Raw genomic sequence first — 27338 nt, forward strand, 5'->3', positions numbered from 1 at the left:
GGGAAATCCGCAGACCCTGGTAGGAACTACTAGATGGCAGCAAGGAGGGGGAAGAGACATTGCGAAGCACCTCACCTGCCCTGGGAGCTAGGTTTTGAAGCTGGGTGGGCAAGGAAGCCTGAGTCTTAGGAGATACCATTGAGGGCACAAGAGTAGTCCTCTATGCCAGCTGAAATAGACTGAGAAACGGACCTCAAGACCTGAGCTGACTCTGTAGTTGGTACTTAATCCCTTCCCTAGTGATAAAGTAAGTACTGTGACCCTTCGCATTTAATCTTAAAGTACTGGAGGAAGCATCAGGTAAAAGCATGGATAAGAAATCTGGCCTACCTGATCCTTACCCATCAATTCCAGGTGGAGATCCCAATGCTTCGGATAGAGGATGTAGCCCCGGTACTGTGGTTTTGCCTATCCTTCCAAGGAGATCATTAGATGGGAAGAATATCAGACCTAGCCTAGTTTCCAACCTCTATTCCTCCAACTGAAATAATAACAATTATTAATGGCAGCTAATGTTTTTTAAAAAAGATTTTATTTATTTATTTGAGAGAGAGAAAGTGTGTGTGTGAGAGAGAGATCACGAGCAGAGGGGCAGGACAGAGGGAGAAGCAGACTCCCCACTGAGCAGGGAGCCCAATGTGGGACTCATCCCAGGACCCTGGAATCATGACCTGAGCCAAAGGCAGACGCTTAACCAACTGAGCCACCCAGGCGCCCAACATTGTTTACTATGCACCAAGTACTCGGTTATGTGTTTAACATGGGCTATCATGTGTAATCCTCACCATAACCTGTGAGGCACGGAATGATCAAAGTAGCTGCCCAGGGTCACAATGCTGCCCAGTATTAGAGCAGGGTATGACCAAGATCTAACTGCAGAGCTAGTCACAATGCTAACTTCTCTTATTCTTCTCTGTTTCTCTTAAGCCCAAGAGGAGGATGTGTTCCTGGGCCTGGGACTAAGGGCTCTACTCCTGCTGCATTTAAGACTAAGTAGTCGATGAGTTGGGAGTTGATGCTAGATGCCAGGTCTTGAACTGGCTTAATCACTATTAGCTCAGGTATAGGCCCAGAACCTGGGGGCAGGGGCTCAGTAGGCAACCAAGGATCAAACTGTCCTCCTAGGATGGGAGGGCAGGATAGGGAGATGGAAAGTCTAGGAATGGGCTGGTTCAAACAATTGGAACTGTTTTCATTCAAAAGAGGTATTTTAGAAGAGCTTCTTGCACCATTTGAGATGGGAAGAAATGACCTCTAAGATCCTTTCCAGTGCTCCTTTCCTATGAACAACAAACAGTGGGACCATGCATTAGCTTTTTAAAAATGTTCATATGTATTTTTTTTAAAGATTTTATTTATTTATTCGACAGAGAGAGAGACAGCCAGCGAGAGAGGGAACACAAGCAGGGGGAGTGGGAGAGGAAGAAGCAGGCTCATAGTGGAGGAGACTGATGTGGGGCTCGATCCCATAACTCCAGGATCACGTCCTGAGCTGAAGGCAGACGCTTAACCGCTGTGCCACCCAGGCGCCCCTAAATGTTCATATGTATTTTAAGCCACCTATGAAGATAATGCAGTTTTAGGCCTCTGAATAAGGATTGCTTATTTGTCTACAGACCAGAAGTCAGCTTTGAAATTGTGCATATCTTTTATTAATGAAAATGCTCAGATTTGACTAAAGCTGGGGCAGGGAGGATAATGTTTCTGTAATGTGAACAAGTCAGTACTTCCTGATACTATTTTCAGAATGCAAGTGAACTCAGTTTGCTCATCTGTAAAATGGGATTAAAAACCATCTTTACAGGATTTTTTTTGAAAATTTAACTAATATATATGAAAAGTAGTTTATGGAAAAAAGTTTATATATTATACTTATTCAATTCCTCTGACATAAAGAACACCAGGAAGAAATGAAAATGAAAGATCATTCAGGTTTTTCCTAATAATTCAGTTCTGAAAAAGAAGCTGCATTGAATATGTTCTTTTAAATTATTCAGAACTGTGGTAATTTGACCACAAAGCCACTTGAAAGTCACCAAAAGAACTAAATAAACTTTTAAAATCACTTCACATTGTGGTCTTTAGGACATTTGATTTAATCAATAAGACAACTGGTTAAATAGCCTAGTTATCTAAGGTTGAGATATTTACTGATTCACTCAAGAATTCTTACGCTCCAGGGGTGCCTGGATGGCTCATCGGCTGGGCATCTGACTCTTGGTTTCAGCTCAGGTCATGATCTTGGGGTTGTGGGATAGAGCAGGCATCACGCTCCGTGCTCAGCAGGGAGTCTGCTTGTGATTCTCCCTCTCCTTCTGCCCTCCATTCATTTGCGTGCACGTGCACTCTCTTTCTCTCAAATAAATAAATCTTAAAAAAAGAATTCTTATGCTCTGAGGCTCTGAAGACTTGCTAGAATTACCCCATTGTATTCTTAAAATTTTATCAAGCAAAGAAACTTGTACAACTTAAAATGTTCCTTCTACGTTATAATTAATTTAGTCTGGTAGATATACTGGAGAAGATGGAAAGCAGGAAGGAGATAAGGGGCAAACAGAGCAATTCCAAGACTGAGTAACAATATCCTTAACCTCTGAAAAAAGGGAACTTCTTAATCATTTCAGAGTCCTACAAAAAGGCCACTTTACTGTTGATATTTACAATTATACTTTCCCACAAAATTAATAACATTGGATAAGTAGCTGAGATGCCTGGAAACGAATTGCTGGTAATAATTACTAAAAAGCATCCCGTATGGAAAGGATTCCCTAAGCACGAAAGACATGTTTTCCTCCAAAGCAGATCTGGAGGAAATGAACAAATCTTCTATACTAGTCGCCAACAAGGCAGTGTCGTTCCATAGCCTTTAGACAGAACTGCATTCACTTCCAACGTTGCAAAATTATACCCCATGTAATTGAAGCACTGTGATAAAACATCACGCAGCAGTTCGGAGGAATGTGTTGTGAGACCTGGGAACTAGAACACAAAGTTCCAGATAACCACAGTGCTGATGGATTGCCACTAAAACTGTCAAGGAGAAGAGTCCACTGACGAGTGGCTTCCAGAGTCTCCTCTCAGCAGTGGTAATAGTAACAGCAACGAAAGCAGTTAACAGCAGGAGCAGCCGCAGAAGAGCACTAACATGAGTGGTAGGATTGGGAGCAGCGGCATTTATCCAATGCCTACTTTTTGTCAAGCCAGTGCCAAATCTTACACACACACACACACACACAAATTGTTATAGCAAACTTGTGAGGAAGTTGCCATTACATACCTTTCACTGATGAAAAAGCCAAGGCTTGAGGTAGACTATTTGAGGCTACACAGCTGGTTAGATACAAAACCAGGATTTAAACCTAGGACTGTCTTATTTCAAGGTTTAACTCTATGTACACCAGCATACATCACAGTGGTCTGAATAAATGGGTATTTTTCAGTGTGAAGGATTACAAACAATAGAAGAGATACACCTTAGCCTCCCCGAGTTTGTTGAGAACAGCAAGCTTTTCCAGGGGGTCGAATAACAAAGTGACAGGAGTGAGGCTGAAGAGGGATCTCAAAATCAGAGAAGTGAGGTGTGTGAGTTTGAGTGTGAGGCGAACCATGGTGTGGTCAAGGGAAGGGCAGTATAATTTAGGGAAAATACCTTAATACTATTTTAAAAGGCAGTTATGACTCAGACGAACCTAGGAGCATTCACAGATGTCCCATAAAAACAGAAGTCTGGTGAGCTTGAGACACGAAAAATCTAATGGTGTGCCGACCTTTAGTACTCTGTGCTTCACCAATCACTCTCAAGAAAGACACAATGGGTTAAGGAAAAGAAAATCACCAGAAATGACTGTAGGAAGGTCATAATGAAAAATAGGGTGGGCGCGCCTGGGTGGCTCAATTGTTTAAACATCTGACTCTTGATTTCGGTTGGGTTTGTGGTCTCAATGTTGTGAGATTGAACCCTGCCTCCAGCTCGGTGCTCAGCAGGGAGTATGCTTGGGATCCCCTGTCCCTCTCCTTTGCCCTCCCCACCCCCGCTCTTGCATGCATTCTCTATAAATTAAATAAATGAATGAATGAATACATAAATAAAAGAAAAATAGGGTGAAGATTAGGGCCATTCTATCTGAATAAAATGAAAACAAAAATAAATCAGGAAGGGTTAAACTTTAACAATAATAGTAACAATGGTGACTTACATTCCTGTGTGCCACTCACTGTTCTAAGTGCTATACACACGTATGAAGTCATTTAATTCCCCCAGCCCTAGGAGTAGGTGCTGTTGTTTGCATTTTACAAATGAGGAAACTGAGGCACAGAGCTCAAAGTCACACATATTTAATCATTGATAGGGTAGGAACTCCATCCCACCTAAGCAGTCTGCTGGAGGGTCTGGACTCTTAGCCCCTCCATCACATTGCCCCTCGAAGGTACAGGGAGGGTTTACTCTGGAGTCCGGTACTGAAGCTCATAATCTTAGTATCAAGGGAGATCTCTTGAAGCTGTGTAAGCAGGAAGTAAACTTTACAGAGTAAGAAACTCCTTAATAGATAATAATAGGCTGAAAATAGCAATGGTTTCAAGAAAAGTAGGCAAGTGCATAGATTGATAAGCTAAGCATAAGTTATAGAGAGAAGCTAGACATTATTACAATCAGAGTCTGAAGCTTCTGGAGTTTGAAATAATATAAAATGACGATGCCCTCCAACACAAATTACTGGTCTATTCCAGTTATGTATTTCTTAGATTTTACAAACATCATAATGAGCATACGATTTTTTCCCAATGTAGGAAAAAATCTAGACTACTTAGAAAAAATTCTAAGACTATGAAAATGGATATTACTAGCCTCCAGCTACATAATGCCACCTTACAAATGATTCATGACATGAATGAAATGTCTAGAAGTTCATCTTAGGCAACGCCCTCATTCAACTATTTTTTATTTTTCAATTCAGAAAATCTGACAATAGTCTGGGTCAGCATTCTCCACACTGTATCTTGTGGAGATGGATGTTTAGAAGTTATTAAGTGGGGGGGGGGAATTCCAGGGTCCAGTAAGTGCTCACTAAATTCTCCTGGAGAACCACAGACCACATGTAGCATGAACAATCCCATAATAAAGATCTATGCAACTGTAACCCAGTATTTCCTACATTATTTGACCATGGCACCTTTATGTTGCAGACCATTTATAAATTATGGACATTCATTCCAGATCTAGATGATTTCCTTTGGACAAGTAAAGACTGTTACTTTTACAAGAGTCCAGGAGGAGAGTTAACCATGCCTAGGAGTGATTGGGGTATTTTGTTCTCTCAATGTTGAAAGAGTCCCTGTTTCTGCTATTAGGGATGGTGGTATGTGGCATTCTGAATTCATTTTCTCCTAAGAACAATTTATACCAGCCACTCCTTAGTCTCCTCCGCTGATTCCCTCTCATCTCTCAAACCTTTTATTGTTAGCATGCCCTGGAGCTCCATCTGTGGACCTTGACCTTTCTCTCGCCCTGTTCTATTCCTTGGTGATCCATAGTCTTGTGACTCTTTAATAAATTTAAAGGTTACTGACAGCCTGGGCCTCTCCTCTCAACTCCAAACTCACACAACAGGATGTCCACGACATCCCCACTTAGGATATCTGTTAGGCACCTCAAATGCAAACATGTCCCAAATCAAAGTCCTCATCTTCCCTCCCAAATCTACTCATACTTTAGTCTTCTCCATTTCAGTTAGTAACATCACCTTTCCAGTTGCTTTAGCTCATGACTGTGCTGTCCTCCACAACACTACTTCTCTCATACTTCATATCCAAATCCATAGCAAATTCTGTTGGCTCAACCTTCAAGATATGCCCTCAGTTGAGCCACTTATCACCTACACTCTCATCATCCTAATTAAACCTCTATTATCTCCCAGCTGGATTATTACAACAGCTTCGTAGCTGATGTCCCTAATTCTGCCCTTGGTCCCCTGCAGCTTATTCTCAAGACAGCAGTTAGGGTGATCCTGTTAAGACTATAATAAAGAATTTTTGTGGGGGTGCCTGGTGGCTCAGTCAGTTAAGCGTCTAACTCTTGCTCTCAGCTCAGGTCTTGATCTCAGGGTCATGAGTTTAAGCCCCACACTGGGGTCCACGCTGGGCATGGAGCCTACTAAAAAAAAAAAGATTTTTTGTTTTTCATTGAGGTAGAAAAGACTTCTCCATTCAGAATCCACTAACGGCTTCCCGTCTCTGAATGAAAGCCAAATCCTTACAATTGCCTAGGAGGCCCTATACTATATGGTCCACATCACCTCATAGGCCCCATCTCCTACTACATGCTCCCTCTAGCCCCACTCCACTGTAGCCCCATCAGTCTTGTTGCTGTTCCTTGAGCTAGGCATGATCCTACTTCAGGACTTGTTCTTTCCACCTTTCATCATTATGTTAGCTGATTTTTATTAGGTTAGGTTAAAAAGGTTTCCTTCATATTTCTAATTTGCTAAGCTTAAGTTTTTTTTTATAGAGGTGAGATTCACATACCTTAAAATCTAAAAAGTCAACCATCTTAAAGTGAACAATTCAGTGGCATTTAGTACATTCACAATGTTGTATAACCATCTTTATTTAGTTCCTAAACATTTTCATCATACCCCAAGGTCAACCCTGTACCCATTAAGTAGTCACTCCCCATTCCCCACTGCCCTCTCAGCCCCTGGCAACACCAAACTGCTCTCCATCTCTATGGATTTATCTATTCTGGATATTACACATAAATGAAATTATACAATATGTGATCTCTTATGACTGGATTTTTCACCTAGCATGTTTTTGATGTCCATCTACCTTGTAGCATATATCAGTACTTCATTCCTTTCTATGGCTAAATATCACTCCACTGTATGAATATACTACAATTTATTTATTCCTCCATCTGTTGGTGACACTTGGGCTCTTTCCATCTTTCAGCCATTGTGAATAGTGCTGCTATGAACATGCATGTATGAGTATCTGAGTCCCTGCTTTAGATTCTTTTGCATATATACCTGGGAGCAGAACTGCTGGGTCATATGGTAATTCTTTTTTTTTTTTTTAAAGATTTTATTTATTTATTCGACAGAGATAGAGACAGCCAGCAAGAGAGGGAACACAAGCAGGGGGAGTGGGAGAGGAAGAAGCAGGCTCATAGCGGAGGAGCCTGATGTGGGGCTCGATCCCACAACGCCGGGATCACGCCCTGAGCCGAAGGCAGACGCTTAACCGCTATGCCACCCAGGCGCCCCCATATGGTAATTCTATGTTTTAACTTCTTGAGGAACTGCTAAACTGTTTTCCACTGTTGCTGAACCATTTTACATTTCCCCCAGCCTTGTGTGAGGGTTCCAATTTTCCCTTCAGGACTTTTGCATTTGCTATTCTCCCTCTGGAATGCTCTTCTAATAGATAAGCCAGTGGCCTACTTCCTCACTTCCTCAGGTCTTTACTCAATGTCCTCTTCTCACAGAGGCCTATCCTGACCACCAAATTTAAAATGGCAACCTCCCAACCCCAGCCCATACTTACCATCCTCCTTGCCCACTTTATTTTTCTCCATAGCACTGATCATCATCTAACATACTATTTAATTTTCTTATTTTTTATCGTCTTGTTTTCCACCACTGAAATGTAAGCTCCACCGGGGAAGAGATTTCAGTCTGTTTTTTTCCAGCACCTAGAATAGTGTTAGGCACATAGTAAGTGCTCAGTAAGTGTTGGCTGAACAAGTAAGTGAGGCCTGAAGAAATGTTTTGGCGAAGTGTGACAAAAAAGAGCAAGAAACTGTCTCTGTAGTTCAGAAGCTATTTTTCTAAGAATGGTGATGCATTGAAACTGGGCCAATCACACCTCTTGTTCACCTGTAACCTTTTAAAAAGCACACAGGCAAGAGATGGCTATTTCTGAAACAAATGAAAGAACTATTTAGAAAAGCCTGAGGGTAATGGGATCAAAATGTCAAGCTAAGACTCATTTGTACCAATTAAAACTCAACTAACTGCCTATAATAACCAAGCTTAGTGTTTACTGTTTGAAATGTTTTATTTAAAGAAAGTAAAAAAAAATGGTGCTACAGGACACAGAACCTTAAGAATATTATACTTTCAGAAAATGAACCTAAGACATACTGTCAGAAATAGAATCCAATGGAAGAACAAAAAGATGTACCCCTACCTAAAATATTGCTATAGCAACAATGTAGTTTCTCATATTCTCAGACTACAACAGAGCCAGGGAAAATATCTGCATATAAAAAGAGAATCTATGTTGAAACCACAAAGAATTTATAACTGGACAAAAGTTTAAAACTTGATGTAATTAGTGCCGAATTTTTCACTTGAGAATGGTTAAGATGGCAAAATTTGGGTTATATATTTTCATTATAAGTTTTGAAAAGTAAAAAAAAAAATGGATAGAAAGATAGTGGATGAAGAAACATTCTGGGGACAGATATGGAAACAAAGACTCGAACATTGCCAAGTCTACTATTAAAAAACAAGTAATAGTAGAAACACTAATAAGAAACAACACTTTTGGAGATTTTGGAAAATCATTTACAGCAGAAATCAGTCTGGAAAACTAAAACTAATGGATTTAACTTTTTTGACTATGAATTACAAGAAGTAGACTGACTGTGTAACAGGTGGCCACTGAAACTGGCTTTCAATATGTTTCTGCTATAGGCTGAACGTTTGAATTCATATGTTGCAACCTAATCCCCAATGTGATGGTATTAGGAGGTGTGGCCTTTGGGAGATGACTGCATCAAGAGGGTGGAGCCCTCATGTGTGGGATTAGTACCCTCATAAATTAGACCCCAGAGAACTCTCTCACCCCTTCTGCCAGGAGAATACAGCAATATCCTTCTACGAACCTGGAAGTGGGTCCTCACTAGACACTGAATCTGCCAGTGCCTTGATCATGGACTTCCCAGCCTCCAGAACTGTGAGAAATAAATTTCTGTTGTTCATATGATACCTAGTCTGTGATACTCTGTTATAGCAGCCCAAAGGGACCAAGACCGTTTCAAAGTACAATTATAAGTATAAAGCAAAAGAAGTTCTGATGTTAAGATGAAAAAAACCGCTCATGATTGAGTCAAACAACTTTGGAGCCTGACCACCTTAATGGCTATTAAAGATCACAAAGGGACTTTGCCAGCCTCTAAAGTCCAAGAAATTAATAAAATATACATAGTGAGCTTTTAACTGTGCTGGAGGAAAAACTGCAAGATGCATTCAGTAAAGCTCTCAGTGCGTAGGCCAAGTAATCAGGCTTCCATGTAAGAAGCAAAGCAATGCTCCTACTTACATGATAAAATCTACAGCTTTTACATGAATAACTCCTGAGGCACTTTACCAATACAAATTTTATTAAAAAAATAAGTAATAACATCAAACTGTTCAGCAAATCTATATTCAATGTAACCAAAATAAACAAACACCAAAATAAAAAAAATATACATCTATATATATATGGGCAAGAAACAAGTGCATTTTTTGGTCCCAATATTTTCTGAATATATTATCTTTATCCAAAGGAATTACATTAATGGCTAAGAAGATATTATGTATTAGATGTACAGAAACATAACTTTAAATTTTGTTTTAAGGTCTGTAGGAAGTGTTTTTTGCCAATTCTTTATGTCTTTGAACTGATAATCACTAAGATAATGATAGTCCCAAGATAGAGGATGTAATAATGTCTAATGGTCAGAATAATTACCAAATCTAGAAGGTATCAATAGGTAGCTACATGAAATTTGTAGAGAATTCTAAAGAATTTCTTGAGGTTCTTAAAACAAAACAAAACAAACACAAAAGTTTTAGAGAGAAGAGATAAAAGTGGACATAACAAAACACACACTAATAAATTTGGTGAAGGACAATATAAAACCAAGATAAAATTAAACATAAAAAATTTTGAATACTAGTATTGCTGAAAACTCCTAGGGTTAATAATACTGGATAAAACTTCAAATGACAGTACAAATAACTATAACTTTGGAACTGTAGTTTTAGAAACTTGTTTTCCAAGAACATGAAAGTAACCTTGGTTCCCTACACAACCAGTTTTTATATTCCTTGGACTGCATGCATACTAGACAAAGATTAAAGGGCAGCAGCCAAAATGATTAAACTTCAACTTGGATGTTGAAGAATTGATTTGATGGGTCTTTCTTGGTTAGAATGAACCCATAAGCATAAGATCAAGAACCAAAGCCCCCAGTGGGAAGTTGTGCTCAATTTGGTGGGCCTTGAGGTCCATCTCTGGCCAAATTAGCATCAGCCTTATGGGAGGCCAGTCATGAAGGAAGGGACTCTCCCCAAGGTCTGATGTCTTAAGGCCACAATCTAGAGGAGGTCTCACAGTCAAATAATTCACATTCCTTGGAAAGAGAGAACAGGCATCAGTTGTGTCCAGCGAAGGGGGACACTGACCAGGAGTATCCTGGACATTTTTTGAAATTTCTGTGTTGCTTCTGCATCTGAAAAATATGAAAAATAGAACAATGACAGACAAGGAAAAAGGAAAAAGACAGCTATCTGACCTAAAAATGTAAGACTTATAAGAAATTAACTAAGAAACCAGACAAAACAGACAAAGAAAATGAATAGCCATATCATTTGGAATGCAATATTCTGAAGGCAAGTACAGCAGAGAAAAACACAAATTATTTTAAGCAAAGCAAAAAAAGACCATAGCAACAAAAGTTATTTTTGGAGAGAGCCAACTGGAGAAAAAAGCATATGTTAAGATATGTTAACCTGACACAAAGATAAGGTGGAATAAGAATCTAGTGCCATCTGAAAGCTGAAAAGAGCTGAATCAGAGCTAGTGTCATGAACTTGGCTGTTTAACCGCCTTCGTGTGAGAAAACACTTCAGAAGTTTGAACTTAGGAAACTGCCTTTGTGTAAGAAAACACTTCAGAACTTTGAACTTAGGAAATTCCAACTTGTCTTGCACCAGGTTGCACGAGCTCCATAGAGCAGGAATCTATTTCAACAAGCGGCTTTAAAAACAAAAACAAAAACAAAATACTTTAATATTTTTCATTTCTATTAATGATACATTTAAAAATGCAACAGTGCTAAAATCCATAAAAGAAAAATGCACTAAATGAAAATTAAACTTACTCAGAAGTGGGTTCAGAAGTAGGTTCAGAAGTTGAGGTACTTTCGGGAACTGAAATTAAAAGAAGAGTTTTACATTTAAAATAGTATAGATAATGAGTGAGACTATTAATACAGAAGAGCCCATATTGTGGCTGATCAAAAATACAGGAATAAATATCAGAAATTCAAAGTAACACAATCATATATACATACCATTCTCTATTATAACTTGGCAAGTATGAGTTTTGCGTTGACACAAGTGTTTAGCCATACGGTCTAAACCAGAAGAATCAGTTAGGAAGTCACATTTAAGGCACACTAGAGTAATGCCCCTATGAAGAAAAAAAGAAAGCAAAGGTTTTTAATCTTTTTAATATTTTATGAAAAAGTCCATATAGCAAGTTTAATAATTATTTTTCCATGTAACAACTCTTGATTTGCTTTTTATGTGTCATGACCATCAATTTCCAATTTTGTTATATAAGCCTGATTTATCTGACATGGTACTCTAGAAAATGACAGAGCCATGTTTAAGTTATGCTAACATTCAGTGCTTTGTAAACTGTTCCCTCTCATATTGGTTGCTAAAAGACAGGGGTTAAGAGACTTAAAACCCAGTCGTGGCTCCACTAACAATTTGTAGAGCATGTGCAAGTCACATTCTTTCTGTGTCTCCGCCCATCTGGAAAGCAAGGACATAATATTCATTCAACATACATTTCTTTTTTAAAAAATTTTTATTTATTTATTTGACAGACAGAGAGTGAGAGCAAGGGAGAGAACAGCAGAGGGAGAGAGAAAAGCAGGCTCTATGCTGAACAGGGAGACCAATGCAGGACTCGATCCCAGGACCCTGGGATCATGACCTGAACCGAAGGCAGACACTTAATCAACTGAGCCACCCAGGTGCCCCTCAATATACATTTCTGAGGACCTTCCTCACACACTCCATACTACTAGGTGTTGTGGATACAAGAGTGAACAAAAAAGAGGGTAAACTCTGTGGAGCCTATAATCTAGCATCTTATTTTAGTGGTGATAAAATTAGAAAAGAAATGGGAAGGTTTTAAAAATAAATCATGTAATTTAATTATTGTTATTATCTGTCAGTTAACGAGCATAAGCATACTTTTACAGTTCATTGGATACTTTAGACTTAAGTACTTCACTTGTATAGGAATAAAAACCAGTAGCATACCTTAGGCTGACTTCTCTCCCCTGTGGCTCTAGTCTTTTTTAAAAAAAGATTTATTTATTTTGAGAGAGAGAGAGAGAGAGAGCATGCATGTGCGAGCAGCGGGAAGGGGAGAGAGAGAGAATCTTTCAAGCTGACTTCCCCACTGAGAGCAGGGCCCACCTGCCAAGGGGGGCTCCATCCCATGACCCATGAGATCATGACCTAAGCTGAAACCAAGAGTCGGATGCTTAACTGACTGAGCCACTCAGGCACTCCTACCGCAGCTCCAGTCTTAACAGCCTGCTGTGTATTTATACCTGGCTGTCATGCTGGCACATCAAAAATGATCTTCATAAACTGAAATTGTACTTTCTTCTCCACCCACGAAAACTATTCCTCCTAACTAATCTCTCTTATGATGTCATGCTCCCAACACAAAGGCTCAAAATTTGACTCTCTTTCTTCTAAAAACAGTCAATATTTCAAATATTTTATAATACTAACAATTTATTGAGCACTTAACTCTGTGCCAGGCTGAGGGTTTTAGACATATCTTATTAAATACTAAAACAAACCAAAGGTGTAGGTGCTATAATTATTATATTTATTTATTTATTTATTTATTTATTTATTTATGTTTTTTTATTATATTATGTTAGTCACCATACAGTACATCCCCGGTTTTCGATGTAAAGTTCGATGATTCATTAGTTGCATATAACACCCACCCACTGCACCATGCAATACATGCCCTCCTTACTACCCATCACCGGTCTATCCCATTCCCCTACCTCCTCCCCTCTGAGGCCCTCAGTTTGTTTCTCAGAGTCCATAGTCTCTCATGTTTCATTCCCCCTTCTGATTACCCCCCTTTCTTTATCCCTTTCTTCCCCTACCGATCTTCCTAGTTCTTATGTTCCATAGATGAGAGAAATCATATGATAATTGTCTTTCTTTGCTTGACTTATTTCACTTAGCATTATCTCCTCCAGTGCTGTCCATGTTGCAGCAAATGTTGAGAATTCGTTCTTTCTGATAGCTGAGTAATATTCCATTGTATATATGGACCACAACTTACCACACTGAGATACCACCTTACGCCAGTTAGAATGGCAAAAATAGACAAGGCAAGAAACAACAATTGCTGGAGAGGATGTGGAGAAAGGGGATCCCTCCTACATTGTTGGTGGGAATGCAAGTTGGTACAGCCACTCTGGAAAACAGTGTGGAGGTCCCTTAAAAAGTTAAAAATTGAGCTACCCTATGACCTAGCCATTGCACTACTGGGTATTTACCCCAAAGATACAGATGTAGTGAAGAGAAGGGCCATATGCACCCCAATGTTCATAGCAGCATTGTCCACAATAGCTAAATCGTGGAAGGAGCCGAGATGCCCTTTAACAGATGACTGGATTAAGAAGTTGTGGTCCATATATACAATGGAATATTACTCAGCTATCAGAAAGAACGATTTCTCAACATTTGCTGCAACATGGACGGGACTGGAGGAGATAATGCTAAGTGAAATAAGTCAAGCAGAGAAAGATAATTATCATATGATTTCTCTCATCTATGGAACATAAGAACTAGGAAGATCAGTTCAAAATCATTAGCCATCAGGGAAATTCAAATATTACTTTTTTTAAAATAAAGGACAGGGTCAAGTTTAATAACCTACCAAGGCCAAAATTAGATTGAAAGTGAGCCCTTTAATTCCAGAGTCCATGTTCTTAAATAGTGTACTATCACTTTACCACCTTAACCCAGATTCTTATTAAATCAGTCTTAACTACCGTAATAGTCTTAAACAGTCTGTGTGTCTCATGCAGCTACATCTTACCTCATAAGCCCTCCACACTGATCTTCCTTGACTCTACACAAAACACCAACAGTTTCCCCAATGGGTCCAAACTCCCTAACCTAGTTTTCAAAGATTCCACAATCTATATCTGAGCCAAAACTATTCCCCCAGACTTTGATCTTAATACTACATTATATAAAATTCATGTTGCATCTAAATTGAACTAGTCATTCATTGTATATGCCTTCTGCTCTTTACTTTCTGTACTTTTATTTATACTATTTCTTCCAACTAGAATGCCCTTGTGCTTCTTCTATGTGGAAGTCTCTCCCCTCCCTTTGAAATCAGTAACTCTCACAGCACTTATTGTGAACCTTCCTATATTACTGTAGTTACTTATATTCACACCTTATCATAAATTGTACATTCCTTGAAGGTTTGTACCAAGCCTTCTTCATCACTGTCAGCCTAATGGGAACTGCTACATTGCGTTATATATAATAGGTGCACAATAAATAAAAAATGAACATTGCATTTTAACAAAATAGTAATTACACAATTTACTGCTTTATAAAATTATAAATATGCTAAGTCCCATACACAGAAATTAATCAACTTTCTATTTAAATCTGAGGCCCATGCAAGTTAAGAAAAAAAGCATCTCAGATCTTTAAAGTCATAGAATCAATTCAAGAATCAAGCACCAAGCACACAACTGAGCTTGACAACAGTGAGGTAAAAATCAAATTAAACTCTCTAATCTTTAGAATTAATAAATCCCTTTTCATTCTTACAAAATTTTCCAGTAAAATTCTACTTCCTTGAATTTAGTAATATTTTAAAAATAGCATGAATATATTTTTACAGGAGAATCAAACTTTCCTCTGCCTATGAACTGTTGGTCCAACATCATCCACATACATTATTTTCAACATATACACTAATTTACTCAAAATCTTTACAGAATGCCTACCATGTGTCAGGCACTATTCAATGCTCGGTAAACATCTGGCATAGATAAATATCCAAACCATACACATTCTAGTGAGAAGACACAGATAATAAACAAAAGAGTGAAGTATACAACGTGTTGGAAAGTAAAAAGTGAAGAAAAATAAAACAATAAAGGGAGATAGGGAGTGGTGGGAATGGGGCTCAAGGGAAAGAATGCTAGTTTGAATGGAGTGGTCAAAGAAAGCCTCACTCATTGAACTAGAGACTTGAAGGAGGTGAGAGAGCTAGCTATGCAGATATCTACGGAAGAGTCAACAAGGCAGAACGAATAATAAATACAAAGATCCTGAGATCTATCACCCCCTCCTCCACTTTCCCACTAAGCCAAAGCATCAAAATAAGTACTGGCTAAACTTAAGTCTTTGTCTTAGCCTGGTGCTACCAAGATCTTGGCACTGTAATTTCAAATAGCAATGACGACATGAGCAAAATAATTAAACAAAGGAATATGAAGTCAAAAGAAATCAGAAGAATGTGGGAAAAAATGATGCTCACTGGATTCTGAGCTAAGGGTGTGTGGTATAATCAAAGTTAATTATCAGTGCCTTTAGAAATGTTCATCAGCAATTACTTTTGTAAGCAGGTTGTATATTTTTATCTCAAAATTTAAAAAACCCCTAAGAATTATGAAGGCTGTATATTGATCAAAACCAGTGTTATTCAATTTACTAGATATCTTTTTTTTTAAAGATTTTGTTTATTTATTTGACAGAGAGACAGCCAGCGAGAGAGGGAACACAAGCAGGGGGAGTGGGAAAGGAAGAAGCAGGCTCCCAGCAGTGGAGCCTGTTGTGGGGCTAGGTCCCAGAACTCCGGGATCATGCCCCGAGTCGAAGGCAGAGGCTTAATGACTGAGCCACCCAGGCGCCCCTATTTTTTTATTTTATAATGCAAATCCATGAAAGTTTCATCTTAATGCCTAACGCCACTGAAACAAAGTTTAGCTAGAAAACATAGGCTATTTCCCCTTGATCTATGATATAATGAATAGAACTGTCTTATGTCTGGTAGCAATCATTCATTTTCCAAACAAGGTACTTAAGCATCAGGTTAAAAAAAAAGTTACTACAATTTTTCAATAGAGAGAATGGAAAAAGAGCAACTAGTTACCTGAGAGTTCCAGAATGCTTCTTAAAAATATAAAACCGTTTACTCGGATGGTTGCTATGAGAGCTGGAAAGAAAACAGACAAATGAGATTTTATTACACAATAAATGATATTAATTTTATGACATTTCAAAGTCCATGTTTAGTTTTTTGGTTATGAATAAAAGATCATGACCTAAAATTTTAAATTCCATTCTTCTGTTTTAATTCAAGTTTTTTATCTTACATTTCATTTTACCTGTGTATTTACTTTTCTTCTTTTTTTAAAAAAGATTTTATTTATTTATTCGACAGAGATAGAGACAGCCAGCGAGAGAGGGAACACAAGCAGGGGGAGTGGGAGAGGAAGAAGCAGGCTCATAGCGGAGGAGCCTGATGTGGGGCTCGATCCCAGAACGCCGGAATCACGCCCTGAGCCGAAGGCAGACGCTTAACCGCTGTGCCACCCAGGCACCCCTTACCTGTGTATTTTCTAACAACATATTTCCCTGAGAATATTCTTAAATGATCAGTACCTTCACCATTATAAACAAAACAAAACAAAACTCTCAAAGTTAAAAATGCAAAGAGCATTAAATTAAATTTTTACAACTGTTAAGAGTTGAAAACAATTAAAAAGGTATTTGCTAATAATGTATTTTGCTATAATATAAATTGTTATGAATAATAATTATCACTTTCTTATCTTACTATACTTAGCAAGGGGGGAGAATCTGGATGATCCTTGAAGTGCTACTCGGGCTAAATTACATTACCTTTACCTGCCATCGGTAAAACGAAACATTTAAAGAATCTTTTGCAATTATTAGGAGAGCCTTTAGGGAAAGCAAAGCAGAGCTCATGAGTTAAAACAATACTTCTTCTATGCACAGAACAACAACAAAAAAAAACACCACTAACCCAATTTTGCAGCCAATGGCAATAGCTTTTATACCCCCTTTTATTTTTATTTTTTAAAGATTTATTTATTTGAGAGAGAGAGAGAGAGTGCAAGAGCAGGAGGAGGAGCAGAGGGATAAGGAGAGAGGATCCTCAAACAGACTCCCTACTGAGCGTGGAGCCCGGCATGGGGTTTGATTCCCAGACCCTGAGATCATGACCTGAGCTGAAATCAAGAGTTAAGCACTTCACTTACTGAGCCACCCAGGCATCCCTATACCCCCTTTTAAACTGATAAGGAGAGCTTTCCTGTATTAGAAAGGCAGGATTAGCCAGGAGTAGCACAGCACAGTATTACTCAAAGTGTGGTTCATGGACCAGCAGCATCCATATCATCTGGGAACTCATCAGAAATACAAAGTCTCAGGTCCCACTCTAGACCTGCTGAATTGATTGCTGGCAGTGAGGCCCAGAAATCAGTTTCAACAAGTTTTTCAGGTGATTCTTATGCAAGCTAAAGTTTGAGAAACACTAGCTGCCCTAGCTTGCACTGACAGACCCAAACCAGCCAACACACCAAGTCAATGATCACCCTTAGACAAAAGGTACCTATCACCAGCATACCATGTACGCAGGGGGGTGGGGGGACGATTCTGGCTAGCTATAATCCCATGAAAATAGCTGCAGAATCGAGGCCGTGCTGAATACAAAGAATTGCTTTCTCAAGTAGATAAGACAGACACATATTTAATGAGGCAGAATAGCTGAATGGTACAGAACTCAAAGGCAGGAATGATTCCTATGAGTGGCTGTGGTGATCAGATACTTCACAGAAGGTAAACTGAGAGGGAAGGAGAGTGGTAGTCCAAGGAATAACAAAGAATAAGGAAAATCACTTTAGATATTGAATATGAAACAAACTATATGTTGGGGAAGATTAATTTGGGGGGCCTGATTTGTTACAGAGTTGGTGGTGGGCTGGGAATAAAGGTACTCAACCTCTAAGAAAATGAGACTTCTGTAGGTACAGAACTCAAGTCTATGACAAAAGTCCATACTGGGTCAGGATGTACCATTTATAGGAGGAGGTACCTGAGGCAACAAAGAAAGCAAGACAGCACTGAATTAGGGGAAATGCAAAGGCCCTTAAAAAGTAGGAGTGGAAACTTACGGTTCTTTATGAGGCTAAGTAAGTGCTCCATGTGTGTGATGACAATGCAGTGCAAGGTTGGGGCTCACTGGAAATTAGGAAAAAGTTATGAAGGAAGCCTGAGGCCAACTGGGAATATTTTGGGATAGAATGGTATTGGAGGTCCTAGAAGACAGTTAAGAACCTATGGAAAATGGGAGGCAGGAGGACAGAATGACCATGGGTTTAAGAAACACAAAATATTTTCCAATTTAATCTCCTATAAATTAGGGGCAGAATTAAAGCTCCATTGGGGTAGCCATGTGTTTGGCACAGAATAAAAGACCAGCATTCATAACTGCTATCAAAATACCAATAACATTTTTCACAGAACTAGAAAAAATAATCCTAAAGTTTGTATGGAAACGCAAAAGACATCGAATAGCCAAAGCAATCTTGAAAAAGAACAAAACTCCAGGTATTACAATTCCAGATGTCAAGATATACTAGAAAGCTGTAGTGATCAACACAGTATGGTACTGGCACATAGATCAATGAAACAGAAAAGAGAGTCCAGAAATAAACCCACACTTACATGGTTAATTAATCTATGTCAAAGGAGGCAAGAATACGCAATGGGGGAAACACAGTATCTTTGACAAATGGTGCTACCAAAACTGGACAGCTACATGTAGAAGAATGAAACTGGACCACTTTCCTACACCATACACAAAAATAAACTCAAAATAGATTAAAGACCTAATGTGAGGCCTGAAACCATAAAACTCCTAGAAGAAAACATAGACAGTAATTTCTTTGACATCAGCTGTAGAAACATTTTTCTAAATATGTCTCCTCAGGTAAGGGAAACAAAAGCAAAATTAAACTATTTGGACTACACCAAAATAAAAAGCTTTTAAAATTTTTTTTTATTTTTTAAAATTATTAAGTAGGCTCCACACCCAGAGTGGAACCCAACACAGGGCCTGAACTCATGACAATGAGATCAAGACCTGAGCTGAGATTCAGTCTGATGCCTAACCAACTGAGCCACCCAGGGGCCCCCAAAATAAAATGCCTTTGCACAGCAAAGGAAGCCATCAGCAAAACAAAAAGGCATCCTACTAAATGGGGGAAGAAATTTGCAAATGTTATATCTGCTTCTCCCTCTCCCTCTGCCCCTCCCCTGCCTTGCTTGTGCTCTCTCTTGCGTGCATGTGCACGTGCATGTCCTCTCTCTCAAATAAATAAGTAAAATCTTAAAAAAGAGTACATGTATCTTGATGAACACTGAGCAATGTATAGAACTGTTGAATCATTATATTGTACACCTGAAACTAATGTAATTGTATGTTAATTATACTTCAATGAAAAATATACCAGCATTTTTTCCCAGCAGTATACTGAGAGAAAGATTTGCTGGGGCCTGGTTCAGGGCAACCAAGGTACAGAAATCCCTGTAGTAGTTGGGAGGCAGAGTGGTAAATTGCAGAAGATGGACATTCAGGAAGCCACTGTGAATGGTGGCAGATCAAGAGAGCACCACAGGCTTCAGAAACTTAAAGTGTGTTATTTTCAGTTGATGTTCCACATTTCCGCAAATGACACCTTGAGACAAACTGAGCTTAAAGAGTACTGGGGTGATAGTAGTTTGGATCCCAGACAGAAAATAATGTTTGACTTATTTTTGTTCTTTATAGATGCCAGTGGGTCAAAGTTGAAAATATCTATCAAAACTGATGAAGAGATGGATCTCAGGAAAACTCAACATTGAAATTGGAGGATTTACAGTTGAAAGGCAAAACAAAATTCTGAGTGATTAAGATATCAAGAAAGGGAATGTAAAGAGGCAAGAAGAGTTGAAAAAAAAGAAAAGGTAAGGAAATAAAGGCAACCTACTGAATGGGAGAAGATATTTGCAAACGACATATCGGATAAAGGGTTAGTATCTAAAATATATAAAGAACTGATACAACTCAACACCCAAAAAACAAATAATCCAATTAAAAAATGGGCAGAAGACATGATCAAACATTTTGCCAAAGAAGACATCCAGATGACTAACAGACACATGAAAAGATGCTCAACATCAGAGAAATGTAAATCAAAACTGCAATGAGATATCATCTCACACCTGTCAGAATGGCTAAGATCAAAAACACAAGAAACAAGTGTTGGCAAGATTGTGCAGAAAAAAGGAACTGACATGCACTGTTGGTGGGATGCAAACTGGTGCAGCCACTCAAAAACAGTATGACGGTTCCTCAAAAGTTAAAAACTGAACTACCCTAGGATTCAGTAATCCCACTACTGGGTTTTTACCCAAAAAATTCAAAACATTAATTCAAAGGGATACATGCACCGCTATGTTTATTGCAGCATTATTTACAATAGCCAAACTATGGAAGCAGCCTAAGTGTCCACTGACAGATGAATGGATAAAGACACACACACTCAATGGAATATTATATTACTCAGCAATAAAAAGAATGAAATCTTGCCATTTGCAATGATGTGGACGGAGCTAGAGAATATAATGCTAGGCAAAATAAGTCAGAGAAAGATAAACACCATATGATCTCACTCATATGTGGAATTTAAGAAAAAAGCAAATGAGCAAAGGAAAAAAAGAGACAAAACCAGAAACAGACTCTTAACTACAGAGAACAAACTGATGGTTACCAGAGGGGAGGTGGGTGGGGGATGGGTGGGATAGGTGATGGGGATTAAGAGCACACTTCTCATGATGAATACTGAGTAATGCATGGAATTGCTGAATCACTATACTGTACACCTGAAACTAATATAACACTATGTTAACTATACTGGAATTAAAATGAAAAACTTAAAAAGTAAAACAATGTCTGAGGCAAAAAAAAAAAAAAAGAAGAAGTAATGAAATAGAGGAGTAGCTGAAAGGGAAGAAAAAAATGATGGTAACATATTAAGAGAAGTTGAGGAGAGGATTTTCAAAAGTGAGTGATCAAAGTATCAAATATTCTAAAGAAGTGACAGAAAAGTAAGAATGAAAACTAGTGAGTATATTTAGTGATTAGGGTATGATGGACTGATACTTTTTAAAGGGGCAGCTTTATCTAATAGGTGGGGGCGATACTCAAATTACAAAGGGTAAAGAAGTGGCAAGTAAAATAGTAAAGAAACTCTTTAAAATATTGACAGTAAAAGGAAGACAAGAAAATATGCAAAGCAAAGGCAGAGCTCCTTCATCCTAAAAAAAAAAATGCGTGAAAATATGTGCAGGCAGAAGGAATGTGGTAGAGAGAAAGAGATGAAATGAAGACACAAAATAACTGAATAAGGTTCTGGAGAAAATGGAAGAGATGAGGGACAGGATTTGCTTTCAAAAAGTGAGAAATGTATTTTTCTGAGATTAATGTCTGGATAAAAGGGAGAAAAACTTGAGGTAGAAAAAAGTTAATCCTGGGAAAAATGAGAAGGATGACCTCTGAGTAATTAGTAGGAACGAGACTAACAACTAAGAGACTAGAATAAAATCTTGAGGGTACTGAAAAGGATTTAAACAGATGTTGTAGATAAAAAAACAAAGCTATTTTTAAAAACACAGAACCAAATTAAAGTTAAAAAATCACAAATTCAGAGCTAATTAAATCAAGTGCAGTTTGGTAGTTTGGAAAGGAGCACAGCGAAAGATCGAAAACGATAAGAGATTCACGGACAGCAAGTTTTAAGCATGTTTGAAGATGTAAAAGATTCAAGGATAAAAAGCAAGCAACATTCACAACAGATGACCTTAAGGGTGAGGTTGATATGAAGTTAGATTGGTGCTGCTAGACTGGAAAGAAGGGTCAAGACTCTGAAAATCATGAGGTAATGAGAATTCAAAATGAATAAATATTGTATATGATGAGCTAAGTTGGGACAGTGGTAAGGAGGGGGGGATAACATATAACAGGGGTCTTGTTATGATCTGCAAGAAAACCACTTTTATCAGTTATATCTTATTTCTGACTGAAAATAAATGGAACTACCTCAGGTTGAATAATCAACTTAGCATATGTATATCTGAACAATTTTTATGTATTTAAAAAAATCCTTCCTGAAACAATAAAGTAAGCTGCTATTAATGAGGTCCAAATGAAAGTAATGTGGTCTCTGAAGTCTTTATCTAGCATAGAGTACATGGTAGCTGCTCAAATAACATAAATTGAATTGATGTATGAAATGGAATTCTAACTGTAGCATCATGACTAGAATATCCTTATAGTCTCTCATTTCACATTTCATTGAATGAATGCAAAGATAAATGGCTTGAAAGACTAATGGACAGAAAGATGGATAAAAGGAAGGGGGAGAAGGGAGGGAGGGTGGGGAGGGAGAAAGTGCACTCATGTGAGCACCAGTAATATTCTTAGCATCTTTGACAAACCTGGAGTCTCTCAAAGTGACTGCTTTGAATAGGATAACACTCATGTGATTACACGTATTTATTTGATAAATATTTTGAAAACATTAAAAATTTTATGCCTGAGAATAACCACTTGTTAAAAGACTTAGAAAAACAAATTTCCCAAACAAACCTATTCTAATTTCATTAGTCTAACTGCTCTTAAAAATTTCTGTCCTCTAATTTCATGATTTATCACATGGGAAAATATTAAGTAATATCCTAGAAATTCCCTATTGCTCAATCCTTTTAGCTCCTTGATGTGACAACTAATAGGACAACTTTATTTTTTAAAAACAAACATCTTAATGGGAATTTTGATTGGTGGTGTACATGTTTAACTTACCTCACCATATGATTTATAAAGGCTTTGTTACAGTTAGTGTTGTATTTGCAAAAATTACAATGGATATATATCGAAAAGTGGCTTGCAAAATCTTTAATTTTGGAATGACACTCAATGCACTTGTGAATGCCTCGACGACACCTTACAGAAACGGAAAAAACAAGATGAAAATATATCATGAAACAAAAATAATAAGGTAAAGCCTTATTAATGTTTTATCAACTGAGGCTAAGATGTTTAAATTAACACCTTTAAATAGAGACATAATTTGAGAATTTGATTTGAAACAGTAAGCTAGAATAAGTGTCAAAAATCAAACACCAGTTAATGTTTCCCTGGAATAAAAAGGATCACATTAATCAATTCAACTATCACAAGATATAAGCACAAAATAGAAGATTAGTGTAACTGATAATTATATAATGAACACTAATTCCAGTTCTGCTCAGCAGTTGTAAAGGCTACCTTTTTATTATCTACTTAGCCTTTATGCCAGACAAGTGATTAGCATGTAACCGTGCAAGGGACTTGTGATATGGTAAATTATATTAAAATAAACCTTTAATATTTAATATTCAATTAGTATTATATATCAGGAATAAAAGATATTACCTTAAGTTCTTCAAAGCTATGCTGATTTTATTCTTTCTGTTGCGTTGTTTCTTTTGCTTGTAAGAGGTTTTAGTTTTAGTCTTACATTTAGATGCACCTCTACCTCGTTTACTGGCATTAGGTTTAGTTGCAGTGGAGACAGCTGCATGAAGCTTACTTGTCTTAGATTTACTTGTATTAGATTTTGTGGGATTTTTAGCAGCTGTACTTTTAGACTTTGCAGGTGAGAGCTGAAAAGAAGAAGTGCTTGGAACACTACTACTGGGAGATGTAGTAACTGGTTTTGAATGAAGTGGTCCAATTGAGGCTCGAATAGTAACCTATAAAAATGAAGGGAAAAATATATATGTATTTTAGAAAACTAGGCATCACATTAATATTGAAAAGTTTACTGCATGCCTTGACATTATAGTTCATTGGTTTTTGACAAGAGTACCAAAACAACTCAGCAGAGGAAACAATAGTTTTATCAAACAAATGGTGCTAGCACAACTGGATATCTAGATGCAAAAGAATGAATTTGGACCCCTACTTCATACTAGATACAAAAATTAACTCAAAATGTATCAAGGATCAAATTGTAAGAGCGAAAACTACAAAACTCTTAGAAGAAAACATAGGAGTAAATCTCCATGATTTGGGGTTAGGCAATGACTTCTTAGATATGATAGCAAAAGCACAATGACCAAAGAAAAAATAGATTAAATGGACTTCATAAAAATTTTAGACTTTTGTGTTTCAAAGGACACTGTTAAGAAAGTGACAAGACAACCCAGAGAATGAAAGTATTTGCAAATCATATTTCTTCTTTTTTTTTTTTAAAGATTTTATTTATTTATTTGTCAGAGAGAGCGAGCGAGCGAGAGCGCACAAGCAGGGTGGGCAGCAGGCAGAGGGAGAAGCAGGCTCCCCCACTGAGCAAGGAGCTGGATGTGGAACTCAATCTCAGGACCCTGGGGTCATGACCCGAGCTGAAGGCAGGCACTTAACCAACTGATCCACCCAGGCAACCCGCAAGTCATATTTCTAATAAGGGACTTGTATACTGAATATATAAGGAACTGAGAGTAGACTTAGTAACACCAATTTCAACAAAGCATGGCATTCAAGGCACTATGATAGATGCTAGGACACAAAGATAACCTAAGCATAATTCTTAACCTTACAGTCTAGCAGCTGAAGCAGACATATGCTGCCAACTGGAAGAGCTCATGAATAGCCTATAGAGTATTGAAACAACTTACTGATTCAGTCTACAGTTAATCTAGTTGCACTCAATACAAAGGAATATGCTCCAATATAGCACGTGCCAGTTAACTCAAAAAACAATGGATATTAGTTTTTCCTTCCCAACATAAGAATGACAAAACCTAAGGGATGCCTGGGTGGCTCAGTTGGTTAAGTGTCTGCCTTCTGCTTGGGTCATGATCCCAGGGTCCTGGGATGGAGTCCTGTATCAGGTTCCTTGCTCAGCGGGCAGCCTGCTTCTTCCTCTGCCGGCTGCTCCCCTGCTGGCTCTCTCTGACAAATAAATAAATAAAATCTTTAAAAAAAAAAAGAATGACAAAACCTAAAATTAAATCTTAATGACAAGCAGAAGTTAATTTTTAATATTATAGATTAAGCCAGGCAGGAATTTACTTCTATTATCACACAAAATGTTAAAATGCAACATATTTAAAACTCACTTTTGTACCAGGAGGCAATCCTTCTAGCTCTTTAGGCTTTATAAAGGTCCGATGCTGGGTCTTGTGATCCAGTTTCTCTTTGCAGGTCAAAAATTGGAGTCTGCATTTTGTACAACGATGAACTCCTTTTTTCTGTTTACAAAAAACATTAAAAATACTATCAGAAACAATAACTTCTACCACCACAAATCCTGGGACCTGAAGTTGCTCTTAATTATAATAGCTAAATAATTTTTAAAAACCAGTATTTTACCATATCCCATCATAAATAATGCCAAATATTATTTCATTTTTAAAAACACTGCTTGCATTAGTATTTGAGTTTCAAAAGTATTTGTGGGGCGCCTGGCTCGCTCAGTCGGTAGAGCATACAACTGTTGATCTCAGGGTTTTAAGTTCGAGTCCCACATCGGGTGTAGAGATTACCTAAAAAAAAAAAATCTTAAAAAAAAAAGTATTTGTTACCATATAGGCAATCAAAATGAAAATTATATCAGGTTAAAATGTGACAAGTCCTATACTTTTGTAGTGTGAAAGCTTTTTAATTATAAATTTGAAGTATAAACCACTCAAGCACATGATACTGTGAAAGTGAGTTATACTATATTTTTATCCTAGAAAAGATCAAGTTATTTTTAATTTTTAAAATTTCTATTTGTTTCACAAAAAAATTGAAATTCCTAAAGCCAAACAAATTTAATTAATTTAAATTTAAACAGACACAGGTGGCTAGCAGCTGTGATAGTGGACAGCATGGGTGTAGAAGTACAAATCAGAACAACTGATTCCAATCTACTGTCGGAGAACCCCTTGACTAGGTCCCTTCTCCAGCTCAGGCCTATTATTATTTTATCAATGGGAAATAGGACCCAAGAGAGATCTAAGTCATTTGTTCACAGCTAGTTAGTCTTCTAGCATATATTATCAATTGCAATTATGTATATGCCCTCATTAATTAAATTTTTAATATTTATATGTAAATTTAGAACATACAAGTGCAAACGAATGTTTTCTCCAAAGCTACATCTTAACAGGCCTGTCACTATTTCCATGTAAAGCACAAATAATCATTTAGGAAAAGCAAATGAGTTAACATAAAACAAAAGTAGTTACTGGTGCACAGCCGGCATTCGATAAATAAAAGTTCTTTAAAAATTTCAAAGCAATATAGAAATATGTTTGTATATTACAGTTTTAGTTTCATTTTTTAGACAATTTTAGAAGTATGGTGCATCGGATCATATCATAGGTACAGGCAATGTAAACAGATTCACCTAATATGTGCTCAAGAGAGAGAAGGAAAGAGGGAAAAAGATCTCAGTCAAGAAACAGCAAGATAACAGGAGAGACAGAAAATTCCCAAGAGTACAGTTCCCAGAAGTCTTTTCTCTGCCTGTACCTACACCTCATCCAGTTTCATGATTTTAAACAGTATCCATCCAAATGCCCACTCGACATCACTACTTGATATCTAATAGGCATTTCAAATTAACATGGACAAAACTGAACTCTAGATTTTCCCCCATCTACCTTGCAAAAAAAAAATCTGTTTCTTGCCCAGTCTTCCCAATATCTCAATATATGGGAACACCATTCTTGGTAGTGGCTCAGGACAAAAGAACCGGTTACTCTTAACTCTTGTCTTACTCTCACACCACACATTCACCAACCCATTAATGAGACCTGGCAGCTCTACCTTCAGAAATAATCTCCACTTTTTATCACCTGTTGAGCCACTAAATCAGTCAAGCCACTCACCTGGACTCTGACAATAGCCTCCTGCCTTCTTGTTTCCACTCTTTCCTCCTAACAATCTATTCTCTCCATAGCTGCCAGAGTCATCTCTCACATGCTTAAAGCCTCCAATAGCTTTCCATACCACACCAAAATCCTAACTCTGGCTCGCAAGACCCTACACCATCTGCTCTGCACTCTATTGGTACAATCTCCTTTCCTACTACTCTTCCTCCCACTTGTTTACCCACACTGGCCTTCTTGCTGCTCCTTGCTGCTCCTGCTTCTTGCTGC

The 27338-nt window shown here is 37.8% G+C and overlaps 1 protein-coding gene across 3 annotated transcripts in view; it reads right to left on the bottom strand.

Annotated features, from left to right (window-relative positions):
* Nucleotides 1-9367: 9367 nt before the first annotated feature.
* Nucleotides 9368-27338, bottom strand: part of ZNF280C (zinc finger protein 280C) — a 60859-nt gene continuing 42888 nt past the window's right edge. For 2 of the 3 annotated variants that reach the window (XM_026520583.4, XM_026520581.4), the window contains 7 exons: nt 25311-25442; nt 23623-23942; nt 23011-23151; nt 16234-16296; nt 11345-11463; nt 11153-11201; nt 9368-11028 (listed from right to left, as the gene is read on the bottom strand). In XM_026520583.4, coding sequence (XP_026376368.1) covers nt 11013-11028; nt 11153-11201; nt 11345-11463; nt 16234-16296; nt 23011-23151; nt 23623-23942; nt 25311-25442 — 840 coding nt within the window. In that variant the 3' untranslated portion in view covers nt 9368-11012. Of the gene's footprint in view, nt 11202-11344; nt 11464-16233; nt 16297-23010; nt 23152-23622; nt 23943-25310; nt 25443-27338 lie in introns of all 3 variants that reach the window. The other variant, XM_026520584.4, reaches the window with a different exon arrangement.

Source organism: Ursus arctos, chromosome X (assembly GCF_023065955.2).
Source record: "Ursus arctos isolate Adak ecotype North America chromosome X, UrsArc2.0, whole genome shotgun sequence".
NCBI classification, from domain to species: Eukaryota; Metazoa; Chordata; class Mammalia; order Carnivora; family Ursidae; genus Ursus; species Ursus arctos.